Raw genomic sequence first — 25,547 nt, 5'->3', positions numbered from 1 at the left:
CAGGCGGCGGGGCCAGCGACGTCTCCTTCGCGGGCCCCGCCTACCTGGAGACCCGCTCGAAATGAGCGGACTTTTCTCCGGGTGGGAAATTTCAAAAGTACGGTGGACTGGCATACACACGGCCGGATTGTCCGCCGAAATGCGAGTCCGGCGGGAAGATTGGAGTGCAACACGGCATTCTAAGTCCGCCGTACTTTCGGGTCAAAAAAGTATGCCGGAGGCTACACACGGGGGGATTGTTTGGCGGACTTGAGTTTGCCGGACTTTTCCACCGGATTGTTTGATCATGTGTACGCGGCATAAGAATCCCTTCAGCTTGTTGCAGGTCATGTTGTTTGTTCAGACTTCACATTCTGCCGATCTGCTTATTGTTGTACCGGCTGCTGCAAAATTGCCTGGCTCGTTGATACCTACTCTACTTTGCAGGCTACATATTTTGCTTATTACCATGCTATTTATACTATTGGATGTTTTTATATTCTGGGCGGCTATGTTCCTGCTGCCTAATGCCGCGTACACACGAGCGGAATGTCTGACAGAAAAAGTCAGACGGAAGCTTTTCATCGTATATTCCGATCGTGTATATGCCTCATTGGACTTATTTTTTAAGGAAAATTCTGATGGACCTAGAAATAGAACATGTTTTAAATATTTCCGACGGAACCAATTCCTATCGGGAAAACCATTAGTCTGTATGCTTTTCCCGACGGACCAAAAATGACGCATGCAAGTATGAGACGGAAGCTACTGACTATTGAACTTCCTTTTTCTAGTCCCGTTGTACGTGCTGTATGTCACCACATTCTTAACGATCGGACTTTGGTGTGATCGTGTGTACGCACGACGGTTGCAGCGGAACGCCGTTGGGAAAAACCTTTTGGCGTTTATTCCGACGGGAAAACCGGTTGTGTGTATGCGGCATTACACCTGCATGGCTACTTCAAACAGTTTATTGCGCTTTTGTTTTATACCTCCATGATAATTTAACCATATAGCAAAATGACGGTGGCAAAGTGGTTTTAATATCCTGACCGGACCTCATATGACGTGATCAGGATGTTAAGCCGCCAGGGGGCGCGCATCACGGCGATCGTTGTGTGGGGTGTCATTCTGACACCCCGCAACTACGATCTCGGTAAAGAGTCTCCAAAGGAGACTCTTTACCACGTGATCAGCCGTATCCAATCATGGCTGATCACAGTGTAAATAGGAAGAGCCGTTGATTGTCTTTTCCTCACTCGTGTCTGTCACACGTGAGTAGAGGAGAGCCGATCGGTTGCTCCTCTGACAGGGGGGGTCTGTGCTGATCGATTATCAGTGCAGCCCCCCCCATGAGGATGCCCACACTGGACCACCAGGGTCGCCACCAGACCACCAGGGATGCCCAGCACCAGGTATTCCACCCTAGACCACCAGGGATGCCAGTCAGTGCCCACAATGGATGCCAATCAGTGCCCACAATGGGCATCACTGATTGGCATGCATTGTTTTGCAACGATTGGCATCCATCAGTGCAACATAATACAATGCAATGCTGCCTATCTGTGCCCATCTGTGCCACCTATCTGTGCCCATCTGTGCCACCTATCTGTGCCCATCTGTGCCACCTATCTGTGCCCATCTGTGCCACCTATCTGTGCCCATCCGTGCCACCTATCCATGCCCATCCGTGCCGCCTATCCATGCCCATCTGTGCCGCCTATCCATGCCCATCTGTGCCGCCTATCCATGCCCATCCATGCCAATCTGTGCCAGCTATCAGTGCCAATTTGTGCCACCTATCAGTGCCCATCCATGTCGCCCATCAGTGCCACCTATCAGTGCCCATCAGTGCCACCTATCAGTGCCACATATCAGTGCCCATCAGTGCTGCCTTATCAGTGCCCGTAAGTGCAGCCCCATCAGTGCCCATCAGTGAAGGAGAAAACATGCTTATTTACAAAGTTTTGAAACTGAAACAAAAAAAACATTTTTTTTTTCAAAAATTTTCAATCTTTTTTTATTTGTTTAGCAAAAAAATAAAAACCGTAGAGGTGATCAAATACCACCAAAAGAAAGCTCTATTTGTGGGAAAAAAATTATAAAAATTTCATTTAAGTACAGTGTAGCATGACCGCGCAATTGTCATTCAAAGTGCGACAGCGCTGAAAGCTCAAAATTGGTCTGGGCAAGAAGGTGTTTAAGTGCCCCCCGGTATTGAAGTGGTTAAATAAAAATGTATTGAAAGTGAATATCTCATGACATCAACAGACTCTTTTATGGGCTCCTCCGACCTTCTTGAATTATAATTAGCTGTTGATGCAGAAGCCGCTTCAGATCCAGTTTCACATAAAAAAAAATTTAAAAAAATAAAAGTGTAAAATTTTTTTTAATTAAATCAATAAAAAAAAAAATGCTGATCTCCCTATCAGTTCCTGGGAAGCGAGAGTATTGCACAAGAGTCAAGCTGGCACAAGCCTGCACAGCGTCATCCAGCATGTTAGTGATTCCAAGCAGCACCATCCTACTAATTATCAGCTGCTCCATCCCGACCCGGTCTTATCTACTCATATCTAATACATTTTGCTGCAAAAAGATTTTTACCCAGGCGTGTTGTGATGTAAGGACAAAGAGGGGGAAAAAATCTTTAAATTAAACTTTGGACTTTGTGTTGATCTTGTAGTCACTCTCTCTCTTCCCAATTAAAACATAAAATAAAAATATATGTATTTAAAGTGGAAATCTGCCTCACCATAACTATTTTATGTGAGACAAAAGAAAGGAGAGAGAGAGAAGCCCGCACCTCATTATACAGTATTATTGAGGAAGTTTAACCCCTTCATGCCTAAGCCTTGTGTTGCTTACAAGTTAACCACTTCAGCCCAGAACGATTTGCCCCCTTCCTCACCAGAGCGCTTTTTGAGATTTGGCACTGCGTCGCTTTAACTGCCAATTGCGCAGTCGTGCGACGTTGCGCCCAAACAAAATTGACATCCTTTTTTTTTCCCCACAAATAGAGCTTTCTTTTGGTGGTATTTGATCACCTCTGCTGCTTTTATTTTTTGCGCTATAAACAAACAAAGAGCGTCAATTTAAAAAAAAAAAAACAATATTTTTATCTTTTTCCTATAATAAATATCCCCCCCCCAAAAAAAAAAAAAAAAAAAAAAATATATATATATATATATATATATATATATAAAAAAATGTATTCCTCAGTTTAGGCGGACATGTATTCTCCTACTCTATATATTGCTTGGTTTGTGCAAAAGTTTTAGCGTCTACAAAATAAGGGATAGTTTTATGGCATTTTTGTTATTATTATTTTTTATTGGTAATGGCAGCGATCTGCGATTTTTATCGTCACTGCGACATTCGACACTTTTGACACTATTTTGGGACCATTGCCATTTATACAACAATCAGTGCTATAAAAATGCACTGATTACTGTGTAAATGACGCTGGCAGGGAAGGGGTTAAACACTAGGGGTTGATGAAGGGGTTATGTGTGTCCTAGAGAGTGATTCTAACTGCGGGGGGGGTGGGCTACCTAAGACATGACATCGATCGCTGCTCCCGATCACAGGGAGCAGTGGATCTCTCTCCTGTCACAAGGCAAAACGGGGAAATGCCTTGTTTACATAGACATAGACATCGGCGGGCATGGTCACGCTGTACATTAAAGGGGACATACAGGTATGCCCATTTGCCCACAGCTGCCATTGTGCCGACATATATCAACGTGCAGCGGTCGGCAAATGGTTAATATCTGTATATTTTTTTTTTTTTGATAGAAAATTACTTAGAATCCACAAACTATATATATATATATATATATATATATATATATATATATATATATATATATATATATATATATATATATATATGTATATATAAATTATAGAGAGAGAGATCTATCTATCGTTCTGCTGCTTCGTGAGACACCGGCGGACATTGAGTCCGCGGGACCTGCGGGTATGGTCACGGACTACGCCGCGGGCGCGCGCGCTCACAATGCCACATCTTAAAGGGGACGTACAGGTATGCCCATTTGTGCAGCAGTGCCATTGTGCCGACGTATATTGTTGTGCACTGGTCGGCAAGAGGTTAAAGTGGAAATCTGCCTCACCGTAACTATTCTTAAAAATTCCCCCTCCCCCCCCTCCCCACTCCACTGCTACCTATCATGCTTGCCCTGTGTAAAAAAAGATCTGTATACTTCCCTTCAGTCCGGTCATGTGATCCTGCAGCTCCGGCTCCCCTGCTTCAGGGAGCGCTCCACAACTGAGAATTCTGGGAGCACCATAGGGCACCCATATCCCAGCTAGGCCAACCCAGAGGGAGAATGATCAACACGTATAAATACATAAGTGGTCCATATAGTGTAGACATGTGCAATTCGTTTAGTTCCAAATTAGTTTTTTAATGAATTTCGACAATTTCGTTCATTTGGAAGTATTTAACAAAATTTTTTTTTATTCAGAAATTCAAAATTTGAAATCCCCAAAATTCGAAAATCTGATATAATAACTAATAATAACTTAACTATTACTAACTATTACATTATAGGTATTTGAATTTCCTTTCAAATTTGGCTATTAGTGAACATATCGTATATGAATTTATCCAAAGATACGAATTATCCCAAATAACAAATGCCGTAACTAAACGAATGGTACGTAACACATTAATTATAATGACAACAATAATAATGATACATTTTTTATTATTAATTCTGTTTTATTTGTTTAGATGCGGTATTCGTTATTTCATAACTTTGGATAAATTCGTACTCGTTACGTTCACTAACAGCCAAATTTGAAAGGAAATTCCAGTACCTGTAATTTAAAAGTTAGTTATTATTAGTTAGTTATTCTTTCGGATTTTCTTATTTTCAGATTTTCAAATTTTCAAATTTACGAATTTTCTCATTTACGAATGACCCAAAAAACAAAACACAAAAAAATGAATGAAATGAAAACAAAAAAATGTTTTGGTAGTGCCCATATCTATATAGTGAACTTGGTGTTGAGTTATTCACAGAGGACCTTAAATGGAAACTCTTTACGTCTAGAGGAAAAGAGATTTAATCACCAAATACGGAAAGGTTTCTTCACAGTAAGCCCTTGTACACACGGTCGGACATTCTGACGGAAAATGTCCGATCGGACCGTGTTGTCGGATAATCCGACCGTGTGTGGGCTCCATCGGACTGTTTCCGTTGGAATATCCGACCAACCAAATTTTAGAGCTGGGCTATAAAATTTTCCGACAACATGATCCGATCGGACTTTGTCCGATCATGTGTAGAGAATTCCGATCGGACAAAGTGCCACGCATGCTCAGATCAAATTCCTAGACCAAAGCTATTGGCTACTAGCCTGAACGTAGTCCCATCGTAACGAAATAACGTCATCACGTTATGTACAATCGGATTTTCCGACAACTTTGTCCGACCCTGTGTATGCAACACCAGTTTCGGACAAAATCCGAAGGATTTGGTTGTCGGAATGTCCGACCGTGTGTACAAGGGCTAAGAGCTGTAAAAATGTGAAATGGACTCCCTCCAGAGGTAGTTCTGGCCAGCTCAGTAGATTGCTTTAAAAAAGGCCTGGATTATTTCCTAGCTATACATAATATAAATGGGGAATAGCATTTGTAGGTAGAGTTGATCCAGGGAATATCTAATTGCTTCTCTGGGGATCAGGAAGGGATTTTTCCCAGCTCTGGAGAAAATTGGATCATGCTTTATTGGGGTTTTTGCCTTCCTCTGGATCAACTGTGGGATTGTGTATATGGGATTGTATGATTTTTTTTTTCTTTTCTCCCTTTTTATTGGTTGAACTGGATGATCTTTTTTCAACCAGACTAACTATGTAGCTGTTGTCAGTGCTCCCTCCTCTCCTCTGCAGCCGGCCACTTACTGACCAATGTTTCGGGTATTGCAGCTTTTCAGTCCATAGATGTGGTGACTGCAGTCTGCACTCCGTCAGCTTCAGTAGACGTCTTACTAAAGAGAACTTGTATGTGCGCTGAAGGACCAGCTCCATCTGCTTCCAATTTACTCGATCTAAGTCCTTCTTGGTGTCTGTCACAAGAAGACATGGGGTTGAGGTAACTTTAGCAGAGTGGATCAAGTTCAAGGCCTTGATGATTGTTATCTCAAGCCTTGTAAGACTGCATAAGGCCCACTCTGTCTAAGTAGATAAAGTGTTGCATAAAGGTTATAGGGCTTTTTCATGTTTAACAGTGAAATTGGTTGGTAGCTTGAGCCAGAAGACGGGTGTTTTGCCTTCTGTAGAAGCACTGTATTGTGAGCCCTTAGGGAGTCAGGGGGAAAGGCAAGAGTTTGGAGCTCCAGGCTCCCCCCCAAAAAATGTTTTACTATCTGTCCAGGAATCCAGCAATGTCCTCACCTGAGCCGATTCTTCAATCTGCCTAGGGTGCAGGCGCAGGTATCTAAAGCGAAATGAGACTTGAAGCCTTGCAACTTCACATCCGGTTTCCTACTGCGCATGTGCGAGTCACAATATGAATGTGTCCTAGAAGACTGTGGGGTGGGGGGGGGATTTGGGCGAACTTCCGTCTCAGGTCGCCACGGCGATCTAATGTGGAGGTGGGAGCTGGTACCTGTCAAAACCAGGTGCCCTCCCTCCCAAAATTGCCAAATGCGGCAGTGGAGGGGGGGGGGGGGTGCAAGCAAGCGGGGACTTCCACTTTTGGGTGGAGCTCTTCTTTAAGTAGTTGAAGACTTTCTCAAAGTGATAGCCCAAATGGGGGGGAGGGGGAGCTTTGGAGCCCCCTGGGACTGAGGATTTACCTGGTTTAGTGTTTTTGATGGCTGTTTGGAATTTCACGGGTGTGATTGGTAAATCGGGGAGTGCTCAGCGGTGGTCGAGTTTGGAGAGATTGGAAGAGGAAATGTAGGGAAAGATTTTTTTTTTTTAGAGGTGGTCTGGATGTGGTCGGAGAGTTGGTACCAGACATGTTGTAAAAGAAGGAATAGAAAACCTCAAAAGCATCTGCTATTTCTTAAGGTTGGCCTGTCTTTGGATCTCGAGATGTGTTAAGGGTTGGGATGTACGAGAGAGCATTTTCACCGGGCAGAGGTGACGACGCTTGCAACAGTGGGTGGGGGCCAATTTGGCTTCAAATGATTTTAGCGAGTCTCAAGGACAAAAGTTCTGCTTTTAAATGGGGTCCTTGCTGTGCTTTATATCTAGGTTCCAGTTGATAACTAGTAGCTGCTTTATCTTGGCTTCTCCCTGTTTTTTTCACTCTGGTACCATGTTCAATCAGAAGAACAACCACCAATGCTTGCAGGAGGTACATCTTCAAGGCTGAGGATGCACGTCCCATTAAAAGTGTGAATGGAAGCTTGCCCGATTGGTCAAAAAAACCTAGATAAAATGACTGGTATATCTGAGAGAGAATGAGGCGTACTTCGGAGTGAACCTGAATAGAAAGCTTAGGATATGTGTGCCAACTCCACGTCACTATCAATATGTAACGTAATAGTTGATCCTAAGAGCGGAAAGACCAGACTGGGCACATCTCGCAATGGGAGGGACCCTGGCAGTATTAGGAGAAAGGAGCTCAACGCAACATCACCAGTAAAAGAGCCCAAAGCTACCTTTCAACATTGAAACAAGCATATCAAACAACATATGCAAAGAACATAAGGTATTATAAGAATAAAACAAAGGATATCATTAGTGAAAAAGTCTCAGGCTCCTGGGGTGGAGGGAGAGACCATGGTTCATTGGCATCTGGCAGGAAGACACCCCTTTAATAGCCAGCAGGACAGTTGTTTTTAACGCATACTGTTAGGATAATTTGGTTGGTTGCAGGCTGGTCAGTTTGTTGAGCTGGGAATTTTCTTTGGTTTCGTTTGACCTGCGTCGCCCTTCCATGTGCTCCTTGCTGCAAAGGCCAGTTATAGGTGGAGACAGTGGCCATTTGTTTTGCTCTGTTGGAATACTGGTGAGGAGACACACTGGACATTGCTGCCATGGTGTTATATGCTGGGTGTCCAGTGCGCCCCTGTGCCTTTAAGGAGGGGAGTGGGCTCCCTCCAGGCTCACCTTCCTTCTGCCTATCTATTATAATGCATGTGCTTCCATTGTGGAGGCTCTCAAATTGAGTTAAGACTGCAGATGATACTGGGGTGCCGTGAAGTGGCTCTGCAGCATTGCATGTATTTGCAAATGTGTGAAAACGAAACCCCTGTTTTAACGCAAACCGGTAAGTTGAGCTGGGAATTTTCTTTGGTTTTGTATGACATGCATCATGTATGACATTTGCTCCTTGCTGCAAAGTCCAGTTATAGGTGGGAGCAGTGGCCATTTGTTTTGTACAGTTGGTAACTCGTTGTAGGAGAGATGTGTAGTTAGTCTGTGGATGGGCGCTGCCAATGCTCTGGTATGGCAAGTGGGCTTCCTACAGAGCCAGGTGATACACTCTGTGTACCAGGCATCATGTTGTAAGCAGACCGCAAACTGCCTTGTGGTTTGTTGGGGGGGGGTGACGTTCAAACAGCCGCTGGAAAGTGGCGTTAGGGGCTGATTTTGACACCTGGGGTTTCCTATTTTTTGTCACTGGGATGCAGCAATTTAAGCCAGGTAGATCTAGGAGTGGAAGTACTCCTCGTGTTTCAATAGTCATGCCATGCCCTTGTCAAGATTCCCCCTTTTTTCTGTAACAGGGACCGGTGGGCACAAACTACAACTGTAAGCCCTTGTACACACGGTCGGACATTCTGACAACAAAATCCGTCGGATTTTGTCGGACCGATTTTGTCTGAAACTGGTGTTGCATACACAAAGTTGTCGGAAAATCCAATCGTACATAACGTGATGATGTTATTTCGTTACGACGGGACTACGTTCAGGCTAGTAGCCAATAGCTTCGGTCTAGGAATTTGATCTGAGTATGCGTGGCACTTTGTCCGATCGGAATTCTCTACAAACCATCGGACAAAAGTCCGATCGGATCATGTTGTCGGAAAATTTTATAGCCCAGCTCTAAAACTTTGTCGGTCGGATATTCCGACGGAAAAAGTCAGATGGAGCCCACACATGGTCGGATTATCCGACAACACGGTCCGATCGGACGTTTTCCGTCGGAATGTCCGACCGTGTGTACAAGGGCTAACTGGTTTTCAGTGCTGAAAGCCCTCCACCAAGAACCACCTGCTTGGGGTTCTCTGTGCTGATAAGAAACCTTTGGCCTGAAGGAGTTAAGGTTGACTTTGCCCTTCAAAAATTAGAAGAAACTGCCTTGCTGGTGGTCTGATCCTCTGGAGTACTCTCAAATATCGCTGTGACTTGAAATTTGCTGAATAATTAACAAGCAAAGCTTATCAGAATCTGTCTGCAGTATGCAAGAACGTGGCGTGAGAAACACTTATTTCTTGCCGTTTTGGGGCATTCAGAAATTACCCATTTTCTTAGCATCTGAAAGACGAATGTTGGTGTCTGGACAAATCTAATTATAACTATTTTGAATAATCTAAAGCAGCCTTTTTCAACCAGGGTGCCTTGGCAAAATGGCTAAACATTGCCCAAAAATTCTATTCAAGCCGGTGTGTGGATGAAGGCTGCCTTTTTAGTTACACAAAGTCGCAGGTTTTTATTGTGCGCCCTTACAACCAATGGCATCATCGGTTTGATCAGGATGATGTCAGTTGCCTGCATAGCATCCTTGTTTGACCCTCCCCTGCTCCTCTCCATCAGTGCTGGGGTCACACTAGCTGAGTGATGGAGAAAAACAGAGGGAGAAGAGAAACATTGGAATACTAGTCGGTACCAGTTTGCAAAAGTATACAGTGCACCCGGGAAAGTATTCACAGCGCTTTGCTTTTCCCACATTTTGTTATGTTACAGTTTTATTCCAAAATTGATTCAAGTCATTATTTTCTTCAAAATTCTACAAACAAATACTTCATAATTACAACGTGAAAGACGTATGTTTGGAATCTTTAAAAACAAAAAATGAAAAAATCCCATGTACATAAGTATTCCTAGGCTTTGCCATGACACTCAAAATTTAGTTCAGGTGCCTCCTGTTTCCACTGATCATCCTTGAGATGTTTCTACAACTTGATTGGAGTCCACCTGTGGTAAATTCAGTTGACTGGACAGGATTTGGAAAGGCACACACCTGTCTATATAAGGTCTCACTGTTAACAGTGCATGTCAGAGCACAAACCAAGCCACGAAGTCCAAGGAATTGTAGACCTCCGAGACAGGATTGTATGGAGGCACAGATCGGGGGAAGGGTACAGAAACATTTCTGCAGCATTGAAGTTCCCAATGAGCACATTGGGCCTCCATCATCCCCAATCGCTCAGCTCTAGGAAAAGTCCTGGTGGTCCCAATGAGCACATTGGCCTCCATCATACGTAAATAGAAAGTTTGGAACCACCAGGACTTTTCCTAGAGCTGAGCGATGGTGGGGGGAAGGGCCTTAGTCAGGGAGGTGACCAAGAACCCAATGATCACTCTGACAAAGCTCCAGCATTTCTCTTCCAGAACCTTCCAGAAGAACAACCACCTATGCAGCACTCCACCATTTAGGCCTGTATGGTAGAGTGGCCAGACGGTGGCCACTCCTCAGTAAAAGGCACATGACAAGCCTGCCTGGAGGCACCTGAAGGACTCTCAGACCATGAGAAACCAAATTCTCTGGTCTTATAAAACAAAGATTTGAACTCCTTGGCCTGAATGGCAAGCATCATGTCTGGAGGAAACCAGACACCTCTCATCACCTGGCCAATACCATCCCTACAATGAAGCATGGTGGTGGCAGCATCATGTTGTGGGGATGTTTTTCCAGCAGCAGGAACTGGGAGACTAGTCAGGATCGAGAGAAAGATGAATGCAGCAATGTGCAGAGACCTCATTGATGAAAACCTGCTCCAGAGAGCTCTGAACGTCAGACTGGGGCAAAGGTTTATCTTCCAACAGGATCACAACCCTAAGCACACAGCCAAGATGACAAAGGAGTGACTGGAGTGACTACGGGACAACTCTGTGAATGTCAATGAGTGACCCAGCCAGAACCCAGACTTGAACCCGATTTGACATCTCTGGAGAGATCTGAAAAAAGGCTGTGCACCGACACCGATACTCCCCATCTGACCTGATGGAGCTTGAGAGGTCCTTCAAAGAAGAATGGGAAAAACTGCCCAAAAATAGGTGTGCCAAGCTTGTAGGCATCATACTCAAAAAGACTTGAGGCTGTAATTGGTGCCAAAGGAGCTTCACCAAATATTGAGCAAAGGCTGTGATACTTATGTACATGGGATTATGATATGATATGAATCTATTTTTGGAATAAGGCTGTAACACAAAAAAATGTGGAAAAAGTGAAGTGCTGTGAATACTTTCCAGACGCAATGTATTTGCTTAAAGCGGTAGTAAACCCGCAATTTTTTTTTTTAAACCTGCAAAGCAAAAGGCATAATGAGCTAGTATGCACCGCATACTAGCTCATTATGAAATACCTTAGAACGAGGCCCCGACATCTGGCCCGATCCACGCCAAGGGAGCTGACATGCTCCCTCGGCGTTTCTTCCGGGTATCGCGGCCCCGGCGCTGTGAGTGGCCGGAGCCGTGATGTTGTCACTCCCGCACATGCGCGCGGGAGATTTCATTCCGGCCGGCTGGCCGGCCACTGCCGGATTTTCAGGCCGAGAATCCCCTTGTGCGCGTGCTCCGCTGCAGTCAGCGGCGCATACCGAGGGGAATATCTCCTAAACCGTACAGGTTTAGGAGATATTTTTTTTACCTACAGGTAAGCCTTATTATAGGCTTTCCTGTAGGTAAAAGTTAAAAATTCGAGTATACAACCACTAACCAACGTTGGGTGTCCTGCTTGGCCTTGTGGATGTTGCTGCATTATGTAAAATTATCAGAATAGTTTTTACATTTTAGAATGGGGTGCCTCAAGACTGTCCATCATTTTTAAAGGGTGCCTTGACTGAAAAAAGGTTGAGAAATGCTGATCTAAAGCCTTTAGAATGTTTGTTTGGCTTTTATAGGTGGCTACTTTGCATTTTAGCATAAGAATAATTTTGCTTTACAGGAAATGCAATCTCTTTTGTGAAATAACTTTCAAAATGTTCAACTTTAGTTGCAAGATAATTCTGATTACATGGAGAGTAACTTCACCCTCCCGGGGTTCATTTTTCACTTAACGTTATTGTAAGCCCTAACCTTGGAAAACAACCCATTCAGTTTAAAAGAGAAATGAAAAACATTTGTGCATAGATATAAAAATCAAAATCAAAATCATAAATACCCTTTTCCCTTTTTTTCCCTTTTTTTTTTTTTTATAAGTGGTCACATTCCTTTTGTTCTCAGCTGCATAAGATCCAAGGACAAGGAGGGGAAACATAAGTACACTGGTCTTCCCAGTGGATCTCGGTGCGGGGGTGGGGGGGGGGGTGTTAGGACAAGTCTGATCAATGGAGGAGAGCAGGCAGAGTTCCCAGCATAGCTAGAAAACTGACCATGATGTGTTTTCCTGTGTAGTGTGGTCAGTTTTTCATAGGAAAGCAGAGGGACTGGCAGGAACACCAGGGATTTCACACACGGGAAGCAATAGAACAAAAACAGGACACCTTTTCGTGCAAGTACATGGTACATCAGGCACCTATCAAGAATATGAAGTGTTGGATTTACATACCTTGCCTCTGGGTTAAGGTGAAATGGCATACTCATTCGCTCAGCGAATCCGGGGCTGTAATGCCATGATCTGCCCACTCCATTACATACCAGGTCCCGTGCCGCCATCTTTCTTTCTGATGTAATCGGGGTTCCAGCTGTTTCTTCTGTGTCCTAGCAGCTGTCCTTCTGGTGACAAACACTGCGCATGCACAATGTGGTGAAAGTTGCCTGAAGTCTCTAGGATGTGTGATCTGCATCCCAGGAGACTGCAGGTGACTTAGGACTGTATCATTCTCATATAGGTGAGAGTTTCAGATGTCCTGGTGGGCAATTAAAGTGAAAGTAAAGTTCGGCCGGGAAAGGGTTAAAACCACCGCAAAGTGCTGCTGCAGCAGCGCTATGCCAGCGGTATAGCCGTGCTGCCCTATTGATTTCAATGGGCAGGAGCAGTGAAGGAGTAGTTTATACACCGCTCCAAAGATGCTGTTTTTTTTATCATCCTGCCAGTGCACCGCTCCTAGTGTGAGAGCCCTCGGGGCTTCCCTACATGGAGAGACAGCAGCGGCTCTTTCAGGGCACTTTGCATGCGATATTTTTAGCATTATAGCGCCTGCAAAGTGCCCCAGTGGTCTTAAAGAGCGACTGTCGTCTCTGTCCCGCAGCGACTCCTCCTCTGACCTGCTGTTGACTTACCGACAGTCCCATTCACTTTAATGTGATGGACGGTGATGCGGCAGGGACACAACAAGGTGAGGGACGTGGCAGCAGCGGGTGAGTGGATGCCCACTAACGGGTGCTGCCACGATGCATCTGAAATGACAGGTGCTCTTTAAATTTAAGGACTTATTCTTGCTTGTAGTTAGAATCTTTAATATTTGCAAACAATATTAGGGTTTCCTATTTAGACTAATAAGCTGTCAGGTTAGTAAAACAGCTATTTCAGAACCGATTCAATCATACAGTTTGTAGTGTACATAGATTTGCAAAACAATGTGATAAAGGAATATTCCTGAACTTTGTTTTATCTCGTGGTCACTGTGAAATTGTGTGAATGCATCAATGCAGTGCATGTTATCTCAGCTTGCAGAGCTTGGATTCATTGAACGAGTTTACCAAAAATGTAAATATTGCAGAATATACAGCCTTATGCTACATAACTAAGCTCCATTTCATGTTGAATAAATTAAATTATTAATGCATCTTAAATAGAAAACTATCTTTTTAGATGTTTTACTCCAAAAGAATTTTATTAAAATAAATTAAAAATCAAATCTGATTGAAATAAAAAAAGTTATTTCTTTTTCTTTTTTTTTTTTCATCATCGATTTTTATTCACCCTGAATTTCCTTGTGATAGGAATAAAAGTGATAAAAAAAATTAAAGCAACCGTGTAAAAAATTAATAAATGAGAAATATTTTTTTTTTAAGTGCCCTCATCCCTTTATACTTGCGCACAGAAGTGAACGCATACATAAGTCATGCACACATATGTAAACGGTGTTCGTACTACATATGTGAGGTATCGCCGTAAACGTTAGCACGAGAGCAACAATACTAGCGCCAGACCTCCTCTGTATCTTTAAAGAGGTAACCTGTAAAAAATATAAAATTGTCGCCTATGGAGGCTTTTAAATATCGTTGTTTGTCGCCATTCCACAATTTTAAAGTGTTAAGTATGTTTTAAATTTTAAATTAAATGTTTTAAATTTGAAGTATGTTAAAGCGGGAGTCCGCCGGGAGTTCCGCCGTTTTTTTTTTTTTTAAAAGCCAGCAGCTACAAATACTGCAGCTGCTGACTTTTAAAATAGTGACACTTACCCGCCCAGCGCGCCCGCGATGTCGGCACCCGAAGCCGATCTCTCGATCGTCTCTCGGGTGCTGCCGCCGCCATCTTGGGTATGGGAATCAGGAAGTGGAGCCTTTCGGCTTCATTTCCCGGTTCCCTACTGCGCATGCGCGAGTCGCACTGCGCAATAAGGATGGTCCCCGCTGTCTCTGGGATCCATGTGTTTCCCAGCAGGCAGCGGGGGACTTTAGGAAAGGGGCGTAGATTCTGCGGAAAGGGGTGTACCTTCTGCAGATATCTATGCCGGAAGTGGGTGCAGATACCTGTACTGTACAGGTACCTGCACCCCCCTCCCCCCTGAAAGGTGCCAATTGTGGCGCCGGAGGGGGGGAGGGTTCCAATGAGCGGAAGGTCCACTTTAGGGTGGACCTCCGCTTTAAGTATTAATTTACTCGGCGTAACGTCATCTTTTGTATTTTACCAAACAAATTTTTGTATTACAATTCATTTAAAGTGGATTTTTGCCAAAACAAAACCGTTTAAAAAAGTGCTGCACGAATCCAGTGTGACATAAAAAAAATTGCAGCGATCGCCATTTTATTCTCTAGGTCCTCTGCTAAAAAGAAAAATATATAATGTTTGGGGATTCTAAGTAATTTTCTAGCAAAAAATACAGATTTTTACTTGTAAACAAAAAGTGCCTGCAAGGCCTGGTCTTTAAGTGGTTAAATGTATATCTAAGAAAAGAAGTGCCGGTTTCTATGGGCATAGATTTCTGTGAGTCAATGGGAACTGTGCTAGGCAGCTCTTCACTTAAACTCATTGGTAAGTAAGAGCCATTGTAACCCGTCTGCATCAGTAATACAGCATGTGTGGAAGCAAAGGTTTTCACGAATGAATGTTTTTGTGTATGTGTCACAAGTACACTTGTGCACACTATTGCAGTACTTGTTACGGAGTGCCTAATAGCATGTCTCTTTTGTCTTGCAGGCTCGGCCAACATGGGCAACAAGCAGGTCATTCCTGGGGACCTGGGGGTAAATCAGAGCCCAGTAATAGCCGAGATCCAGGCCATGTACTGTGAAGGAGATAAAGATAAAGCACATGACCTAGTGAAGAGCATCTGTGAGGAGAACCTTCCACAGCAAGAAAAGGTGAGCAAGTGACATCTAATGCCGCGTACACACGAGCGGATTGTATGGCGTACTTAGTCCGTCGAAACACATTTCAGCGGACAGTCCGCTCGTGTGTGGGCTTCAGCGGACTTTTTCAGCGTGCAGTCCGGAGTACTAAGAATTTCGTTTTTTTCGAAATTCTGTCCGTCGTACTTTGGTTTCAGCGGACAATACGGTCGTCAGTATGCTAGTTCGACGGACTAAGAATGGCGCATGCCCAGAAAGGATTTACACGGCGGAAGGGTGCTTTGCTGTGTCTTGGACTTCCTATTTCTAGTCCCGTCGTACGTGCTGTACACGTCATCGCGCAAGCTTTCGACGGACTGTTTGTGTATCCGTGTGTGGTCAAGTCCGTTCAGTGGAAAGTACGACGGACTGTCCGTCGGATTGTATGACGGACTAAGTACGCCATACAATCTGCTCTTGTGTACGCGACATAACACTACCGGTATCCCATCCACCCCAGCGGTCCCCACAATTTTTGTCACCAGGGACCAGACAATTTTTCCATGGTTTGGTTTGGTGGGGGGGAAGGGGGGGGTGCAGTGCAGGAAAACCCTCTCCTGACCTGTATTTGCAGCTCCACCTCAGATCATGGGGCATTTGATTCCCATAGGCGCGTGCAACCTAGATCCCACGCATGCGCAGTTTACAGTATGGGTTTGCACTCTTGTGAGATTCGAATGCTGCCGCTGATCTGACAGGAGGCGGAGCTCAGGCAGTAATGCTAGCAGCCATAAGTACAGATCAAGCCTTGCTTGTCCACCGCTTTTCTTCTTTGGACAGGAAATTTATGGGAGTATTCATAACAAAAAAATGCAGAGCTATTTCTATTGTGAAAGTGTTTGTACATTTGTTCTGTGCCAATGGGGACAAAATCGAGTGTTATTAGGCTATTTTCTGTCCCGGTCGAATGGTATTTATTAATAAAAAATAAAAAAAATAAAAAGTGTTAGAAAAGTTTTAAATGTTTATTGTGTGACTATTAGAAAAACAATAACCCTGAGACTTATTTTTAAAATGACTTCTGAGCACGTTGTTGTATTAACTTGCTGTATCGTTTTGTTTTAATTAACTCCATAGTAAGTTGTAGGATGATTAGGTTTAACTATAGATAGTAGCATAAGATTGTAAAGGAAACCCTGATTAGCCAAAATAAAGTACCATCGTGTACCAGGCACGCTATCTATGTTTCCTCAGCCAATAGAAGCGTAGAGGCTGTATTATTGTAGGTATTAGAAGGGGGAATATACATTCCTTTGGGTGAGTCTTATTGGATTTTTGGCCTGTAAGCTTCATCCTCTTGTGTGACACATCAGAAGTAAATTGTCTGCTTCTCAATACACCTGGAGTTTGACTGATCACAAGAGAAGTTAATAGAGAAAATACCAATATGTCCACTAGAAGGAGCAGATGATCATTTGATATAAACCTATATTATGTATATATATTTAAACATGGAGAACGCCGCACTCCAAACCCGACCGGAGTATAAGTGTGGATGCAAATGGCCTCAGCCAGCCCTGCTCCACAAACCATAACCCTATGTGTTTCGCCCCCCGAACATGGCCTTAGTCATATCTATGACTAAGCCCCGTGTGGGTGGGGCAAAACGTGACGGAGGGTGGTGTTTGTGGCAGAAGCAGTTTTCGCATCCATACTTGCACTCTGGGATCGGGAGTGTATCATTCTCCAGGTTTATAAATCCTATTACTGCTGGATCAGTGCAAGCCACAGCACCCCTACTCCTGAGGACCAGGGGGATTGAAATCTTGCCCTCGCTTATATTTTTCTGCTCCACCTGTGAGCAGTTTTTGAGTTATCAGTCTTTTGCAGGCAGGAGGAAGCATTTCCTCCAGTCTACTCTCCCCCCAGTGTTCAAATATGCAGCCACTCGGCGGGTGGGCCTTGACACTGAGCGGCCTATTATTTGCGTACCAAAATGTAAATACAGCTGTGCCGAGAGCGTGCACCCGACGCAGTTTCTGGCGGTTAACGGAAAACAAGTAGCGACCAGGAGCTTTCCGATCATGTGACCACTGTGACAGCCAATTGCGATCATAAACCTTGCCTCCCAGCATGTGAAACCCCTTGAAGGGCCAGGAGGCGCCGGCCATGAGGGGTTAAGATTGTGTTAGTTTTGAGCCAGCATCTCAATGCTGGGAGGTTGATGAGAACTCTGAATGATGCCTGTAGTGAAAAACCAATGTTAACATTGTCATAGATATAATAAATGGAAATAGTTGCGCTAATGAGAGAGTGCACAAAATATTTAAATAAAAAAACAAAGTAAAATGCTTTGAAGTATATATGGGATATAAATCCTATATAATAAGGATAATGCGACAGTGACACAGCCAACATAGTCTCTGTGAAGTGGAAAAAGTGAATAAAAGTAACTTTATAGGATATAGTCTCTCTAAAGATGGAAGGTGTATCAGGTTTTGCAGTGATACAAATCTGATGAGACGGGAGGAATTCTCAGAGTTTTCAACCACCACCAAGAGAAAGTGATGAATCCCTCTGTGGTGTGCGAAGGTCAGAAGAAATAAACACTCTTACCAGAAGATGTGGACCTCCTATTATAGCGAGGTCATATATATATATATATATATATATATATATATATATATATATATATATATATATATATATATATATACAGTGGTGTGAAAAAGTGTTTGCCCCCTTCCTCATTTCCTGTTCCTTTGCATGTTTGTCACACTTAAGTGTTTCGGAACATCAAACCAATTTAACCACTTTCAGACCGGACCATTTTGCTGGTAAATGACCAGAGGTCTTTTTACAATTTGGCACTGCGCTGCTTTAACTGGTAATTGCACGGTCATGCAATGTTGTACCCAAACAAAATTTACGTCCTTTTCTTCCCACAAATAGAGCTTTCTTTTGATGGTATTTGATTGCCTCTGCGATTTTTATTTTTTGCAATATAAACGTAAAAAGACCGCAAAGTTTGAAAAAAAAATGATATTTTCTACTTTTTGTTATTAGAAAAATCCAATAAACTCAATTTTAGTCATACATTTAGGCCAAAATGTATTCAGCCACATGTCTTTGGTAAAAAAAAAGTCAATAATTGTATATTTATTGGTTTGCGCAAAAAATGTCACATCTACAAACTAAGGTACGTTTTCTGGAATTTACGCAGCTTTTAGTTTACGACTGCCTATCTCATTTCTTGAGGTGCTAAAATGGCAGAGCAGTACAAAACCCCCTCAAATGACCCCATTTTGGAAAGTAGACCCCCTAAGGAAATTGATAAGTGGCATGTTGAGCCCATTGAATATTTTATTTTTTTGCCTCAAGCGATTGAATAATGACAAAAAAAAAATATTTTTTTTTTTTACACAAAGTTGTCACTAAATGATATATTGCTCACACATGCTATGGGCATATGTGAAATGACACCCCAAAATAAATTCTGCTGCTTCTCCTGAGTACGGGGATACCACATATGTGGGACTTTTTGGGAGCCTAGCCGCGTACGGGGCCCCGAAAACCAAGCACCGCCTTCAGGCTTTCTAAGGGCGTAAATTTTTGATTTCACTTCTCACTACCTATTACAGTTTTGAAGGCCATAAAATGCCAAGATGGCACAAAACCCCCACAAATGACCCCATTTTAGAAAGTAGACACCCCAAGATATTTGCTGAGAGGCATTTTGAGTCCATGGAATATTTTATATTTTGCCACAAGTTGCGGGAAAATTACAAACTTTTTTTTTTTTCCACAAAGTTGTCACTAAATGATATATTGCTCACGCATGCCATGGGCATATGTGAAATGCCACCCCAAAATAAATTCTGCTGCTTCTCCTGAGTACGGGGATACCACATATGTGGGACTTTTTGGGAGCCTAGCCGCGTACGGGGCCCCGAAAACCAAGCACCGCCTTCAGGCTTTCTAAGGGCGTTACAGTTTTGAAGGCCATAAAATGCCAAGATGGCACAAACCCCCCCCCCAAATGACCCCATTTTGGAAAGTAGACACCCCTAAATTTAGGGGTACACTAGTGAGACTAGGTAATAAATGGCGGGTGCCCTGAAACTATAAAAAAATAACTAACCAACCAGCGTCACCTGTAACAGTTATATGGTGATCACTGGTGAAAGGGTTAACTAGGGGGCAATCAGGGGGCTTTATGCGGTAGTATATGGGGGTCCCTGGCGCTATAAAAAGCTGCGGCGAACCTAAATACCTACCTGCCTAACTAGCGTCACCTGTGACACTAATACAGCGATCAGAAAAACGATCGCTTATTAGGCTGGGTTCACACTGGAGCGATGCGGGAACGCCACGAATCCGCGGCGGGTTCCCGCATCGCATGCCTCCCGGTGGCAGTTCACACTGCCCTATGCGAACTGCTGGGAGTGTCAGTGAAATGTTAATGACACCCCCAGATCAGTTCGCATATCGCAGTGCGATCTGCAAACTCGGATCGCATGGTGTGAACACCCATGCGATCCGATTCTGCTGCGGGCCAAAAAAAGGGTCCCGTGCGAATTTGCGGCGGGTGCGATGCGAATTCAGCCATACTATCTGTATGGCTGAACTCGAATCGCACAGAGATCGGATGTGATTTGCAGTGCGGTGCGAATCACATTCGTTCTCATAAACCGCTGCAATGTGAACCCAGCCTTAGTGACACTGGCGACGGGGGGTGATCACGGGGTTAAACCTTTATTGGGGGGTTAGGGGGGTACATTAGAACTAAAGGGGGCTAACCCTAACTGCCCTAACAGTTATTACAGTCACAAATGACACCAATGCAAAAAAAAAAAAAAATGACATTGGTGTCACTGTGACTGGGGGGCAGGGGTAATTGATCGGGCCCCCGACCCGCGGGAAGGCAAGGACGTACATGTAAGCCCTTATGCCTGCCCGTGCCATTCTGTCGACGTACATCGTCGTGCAGCGGTCGGGAAGTGGTTAAACAATAGTCAAGGACAACACAAGTAAACACAAAATGCAATTTGTAAATGAAGGTGTTTATTATTAAAGGTGAAAAAAAATCCAAACCATCATGGCCCTGTGTGAAAAAGTGATTGCCCCCTAAACCTAATAACTGGTTGGGCCACCCTTAGCAGCAACAACTGCAACCAAGCGTTTGCGATAACGTGCAATGAGGCTTTTACAGCGTCCTGGAGGAATTTTGGCCCACTCATCTTTGCAGAATTGTCCTAATTCAGTTACATTAGAGGGTTTTCGAGCATGAACGGCCTTTTTAAGGTCATACCACAACATCTCAATAGGATTCAGGTCAGGACTTTGGCTAGGCCACTCCAAAGTCTTCATTTTGTTTTTCTTCAGCCATTCGGTGGTGGACTTGCTGGTGTGTTTAGGATCATTGTCCTGCTGCAGAACCCAAGTTCGTTTCAGCTTGAGTACACGAACAGATGGTCGGACATTCTCCTTCAGGATCTCTTGGTAGACAGCAGAATTCATAGTTCCTTTTATCACGGCAAGTCTTCCAGGTCCTGAAGCAGCAAAACAGCCCCAGACCATCACACTACCACCACCATATTTTACTGTTGGTACAATGTTCTTTTTATGAAATGCAGTGTTCCTTCTACGCCAGATATACTTGGACACACACCTTCCAAAGAGTTCCACTTTTGTCTCATCGGTCCACAGAATGTTGTCCCAAAAGTCTTGGGGATCATCAAGATGTGTTGTGGAGAAATTGAGACGAGCTTTGATGTTCTTTTTGCTCAGCAGTGGTTTTCTCCTTGGAACTCTGCCATGCAGGCCATTTTTGCCCAGTCTTTTCCTGATGGTGGAGGCATGAACGCTGACCTTAACTGAGGCAAGTGAGGCCTGCAGTTCCTTGGACGTTGTTGTGGGGTCTTTTGTGACCTCTTGGATGAGTCGTCGCTGCGCTCTTGGGGTAATTTTGGACGGCCGGCCACTCCTGGGAAGGTTCACCACTGTTCCATGTCTTCGCCATTTGTGGATAATGGCTCTCACTGTGGTTCGCTGGATTCCCAAAGCTTTGGAAATGGCTTTATAACCCTTTCCAGACTGATAGATCTCAATTACATTCTTTCTCAATTGTTCCTGAATTTCTTTGGGTCTCGGCATGATGTGTAGCTTTTAAGGATCTTCTGGTGGACCTTACTGTGTCAAGCAGCTCCTATTTAAGTGATGCCTTGATTGTGAACAGGTGTGGCAATAAGCAGGCCTGGGTGTGGCTAGAGAAATTGAACTCAGGTGTGGACAACCACAGTTATAGTATGTTTTAACAAGGGGGGCAATCACTTTTTCACACAGAGCCATGATGGTTTGGATTTTTTTTCACCTTTAATAATAAACACCTTCATTTTCAAATTGCATTTTGTGTTTACTTGTGTTGTCCTTGACTATTGTTTAAATTGGTTTGATGTTCCGAAACACTTAAGTGTGACAAACATGCAAAGGAACAGGAAATGAGGAAGGGGGCAAACACTTTTTCACACCACTGTGTGTATATATATATATATATATATATATATAAAATAGATATATAAGATGGATCCTGGACCAAGGTGTGTAAATAGTTTCAATAAACTATTAGATAAGCACCTGAACGACCACAACATACAGGAATATACAATGTAATACTTACAAATAATCACACGTAGGTTGGACTTGATGGACTTGTGTCTTTTTTCAACCTCAACTACTATGTAACTATATGTAACTATGTAAATGAGCCACAGACATCCTCCTCAATCATTAGCCACCATCCGTCCACTTTCTTCCAAGGTTATCAATCTCCAAAATGAGCATGGAGCAGATAAAAATAAATAAAAGCTCCAATAGTGCATTATTGTTTAAAGAGGAAGTAAACCCTGGTGGGTTTTACTTCCTCTTTGTTTCCCTGCAAAGGCAAAGCATAATGGGCTACTATGCATCATCGCATAGTAGCCCATTATGTGTCACTTACCTGACACAGGAGCCAGAGATGTCCCCAATTTCTTCGCCGGCTGGAAGAGTCCATCTTCCTTCCGGGGTCACGGACTCCGGCTCTGTGACTAGCCGGAGTCATGTGACGTCATTCCCGTGCGTGCGCACGGTGCTGCCAGTCACGGCATGTCGTTTAATGAAAATGGCACACCGTGACCCTTCTAAGGCCGCGTACACACGAGAGGATTGTCCGTCCAACTAAGTCCGTCAGACAATCCGACAGACAGTCCGTCCTACTTTTGAATGAACGGACTTGACCACACACGATGAACAGACAGTCCGCTGAAAGCTTGCGCGATGACGTGTACAGCACGTACGACGGGACTAGAAATACGATGTCCAATACACTGCAATGCAACCTTCAGCCGTGTAAATCCTTTCTGAGCATGCGCCATACTTGGTCCGTCCAACTAGCCTACTCACGAGCGGACTGTCCGCTGAAACCAAAGTTGGACGGACAATATTACGGAAATTCCGAAAGACTTAGTCCGCCAGACTGTCCGCTGAAAAAGTCCGCTGAAGCCCACACACGAGCGGACTGTCCGCTGAAACGTGTTTCAGCGGACTAAGTTGGACGGACAATCCTCTCGTGTGTACGCGGCCTAAAGTGCGCATATGCCGAGTACATCGCCACATGCGCAGAAGGAATCCTTGTACGGGGAATTGTAAATATCTCCTAAACTATATAGGTTTAGGAGATATTTGCAGCACCTACAGGTAAGCCTTAATCTAGGCTTACCTGTAGGTTAAAGTGTGTTGTAAGGATTTACAACCACTTTAAACACTTCTCATTTATTTGTAAAAAAGGTTTTCCATAAAAATGTACAAAAACAGCATAAAAAGCACTTGCCGGCAATAAAATAACAAACGAACACCTGCACTTCTGGGGTCACATGAGGTGTGATGACATCAGCGAGTAGCACCGCCCGACATGTTTTGTCATACGTGACGTCTTCCTTGGGCATGGGCTGAGCCATCACCTTTGTATACGCAAAACAGGCAACCAAGCCTCGTTTTCGTATGACGGCCATATTGGAAGAGCGGGTGGATTCAAGCCACACTTGGACAGGAAACCAAGCCTTTCTCCCATATAGCAGCCATAACATAGAAAAAGAACATACGGAACTCGTTCTCTATTAGTGCCCATCTACCGGATACATAGAAAACGGAGACCTAGGCCCCGTTCAGCTTTAATATATAAACTGTGATCTGCGTCACATTATTTAGCACTTAACATGAGAACATATCAGATTCACTTTAAGTGGTAATCCTGTCCGTGAAATGACTGAAATCGAGGAATTCTACTTGTGTTTGTAGACACGCTGTGCAGCAGCGAGGGGAGTAACAATTTGTAAATTTGTGTTTGTGCTAACAGCATTCTCATTCATTCATTCTCATTAACAGACTGTGTTTTGTATGTGTATAGCTCCATCTCTTGAGAATCAGCGCTGCCTGTGGGGACTTACCATCTGTGCGCTATCTGCTTCACGAGGCTCAAGTGCTTTTACCGACGGAACCCAACGATGACAATCCAGCAGTAATTGCAGCTCATTATGGCCACGGAGATTCTGTAGCCTTGTTACTGGATTCCTTGCCAGGTAAAAAAATGACATTCCACCTATCTGTTATAGGGAACCTGTGCTGGGCTCATACATTGCAAAGCAACTAGTTAAAGCTCGAGTTCCACCCTGAAATAATTTTTTTTCCTATTAACAGACCTTTTAGGCTGGGTTCACACCGCTGCGGCAGCGAGAACCGGATGTGATTCGCACCGCACTGCAGTGCAAATCACATCCGATCTCTGTGCAATGCGAGTTCAGCCATACAGATAGTATGGCTGAATTCGCATCGCACCCGCCGCAAACTCGCACGGGACCCTTTTTTTGGTCCGCAGCAGAATCGGATCGCATGGGTGTTCACAGCATGTGATCCGATTCCTGTCTGAGTTTGCAGATCGCACTGCGATATGCGAACTGATCTGGGGGTGTCATTAACATTTCACTGACACTCCCAGCAGAATCGCCCTGTTGCTATGTAGTCCACCTAATCTGCCACTTCCTGGTCCGCAGAGCTCCCTCGTCTTTTCCTCCCAGGAGTCTGTGGGTAGTACTGTGATCAAAAATCACGTTATTTCCTGATAGGAAATTACGCAATTTAAGGCGGATCACAGCACCATTTTTAAAAAGGAAAGGAAGCACTTTGTTGCCATAACAATGGGACGGGACCTTCCTCCGTCCCCGCCCGTTGTTATGGCAATTTTAGAAACAATCGGCGCTATGGCTGCCGGTGAATCGCACATGCGCGAGATGAAAGGTGCATGCTGGTTACCCAGCATGCACCTCTCCTAGGCTTATCCAGGAAGAGTTAATGATTGGGCTTCACATGCCCACAATCTTGATGGCAACGGCCACAACAGGACGGAAGAACTTGTGTGTAGTAATTTAATATTTTAGCAACATCCTTTTTTTTTTTTTAAATTGTATAATCGTTTTTTTTTCTTTAAGAATGAATTACAGTATGCACGGATCATTAAAAAAAAAATGTGGCCGGAACACCGCTTTAAATTTGAACCAAACCCCCAAAAATACTCGGCTCCATCTTCCAGCAATGCGCCTGTTGCATCCCTTGCCAGGTACCGTCATCTTCGTCCAGGTGTCAGGTTTTCGAGCCTCTTGATTGGCCGATGGGGGTTAACGTCATCCCATGCATGCACACGGTTGTCAGTCAATCCGGTGCAGCCAGAGGGTCCTGCAATGGAGGCAGCTCAGTGTGCATTCAGTTGAAGACTGCAAGCAGGCGGTTAAGTGTGTGTTATTGCAGAAGAGACATAGTGGGGTTGATGCGCTAAAGCTGGAGAGTGCACAATCAGGTGTAGCTGTGCAAGCCAGCCAATCGGCTTCCAGGTTTTTTTTTTATTTGTCAAACCTTAACCACTTCCGCCCCGGAATATTTGGCTGCTCAATGAC

At 44.0% G+C, this 25,547-nt stretch overlaps 1 protein-coding gene across 1 annotated transcript in view; it reads left to right on the top strand.

Annotated features, from left to right (window-relative positions):
• LOC143959292 (leucine-rich repeat serine/threonine-protein kinase 1-like) overlaps window positions 1-25,547 on the top strand; it is a gene marked incomplete in the record, with an annotated part of 364,255 nt that overhangs the window by 87,997 nt on the left and 250,711 nt on the right. Inside the window, 2 exon segments of the mRNA XM_077467970.1 lie at window positions 15,431-15,594; window positions 24,008-24,179. Coding sequence (XP_077324096.1) covers window positions 15,431-15,594; window positions 24,008-24,179 — 336 coding nt within the window.

This window comes from Lithobates pipiens, unplaced genomic scaffold (assembly GCF_037356315.1).
Source record: "Lithobates pipiens isolate NorthernLeopardFrog02 unplaced genomic scaffold, aLitPip1_a1.2 Scaffold_7, whole genome shotgun sequence".
NCBI lineage: Eukaryota > Metazoa > Chordata > Amphibia > Anura > Ranidae > Lithobates > Lithobates pipiens.
This window is presented reverse-complemented; position numbering and strand designations above follow the sequence as displayed.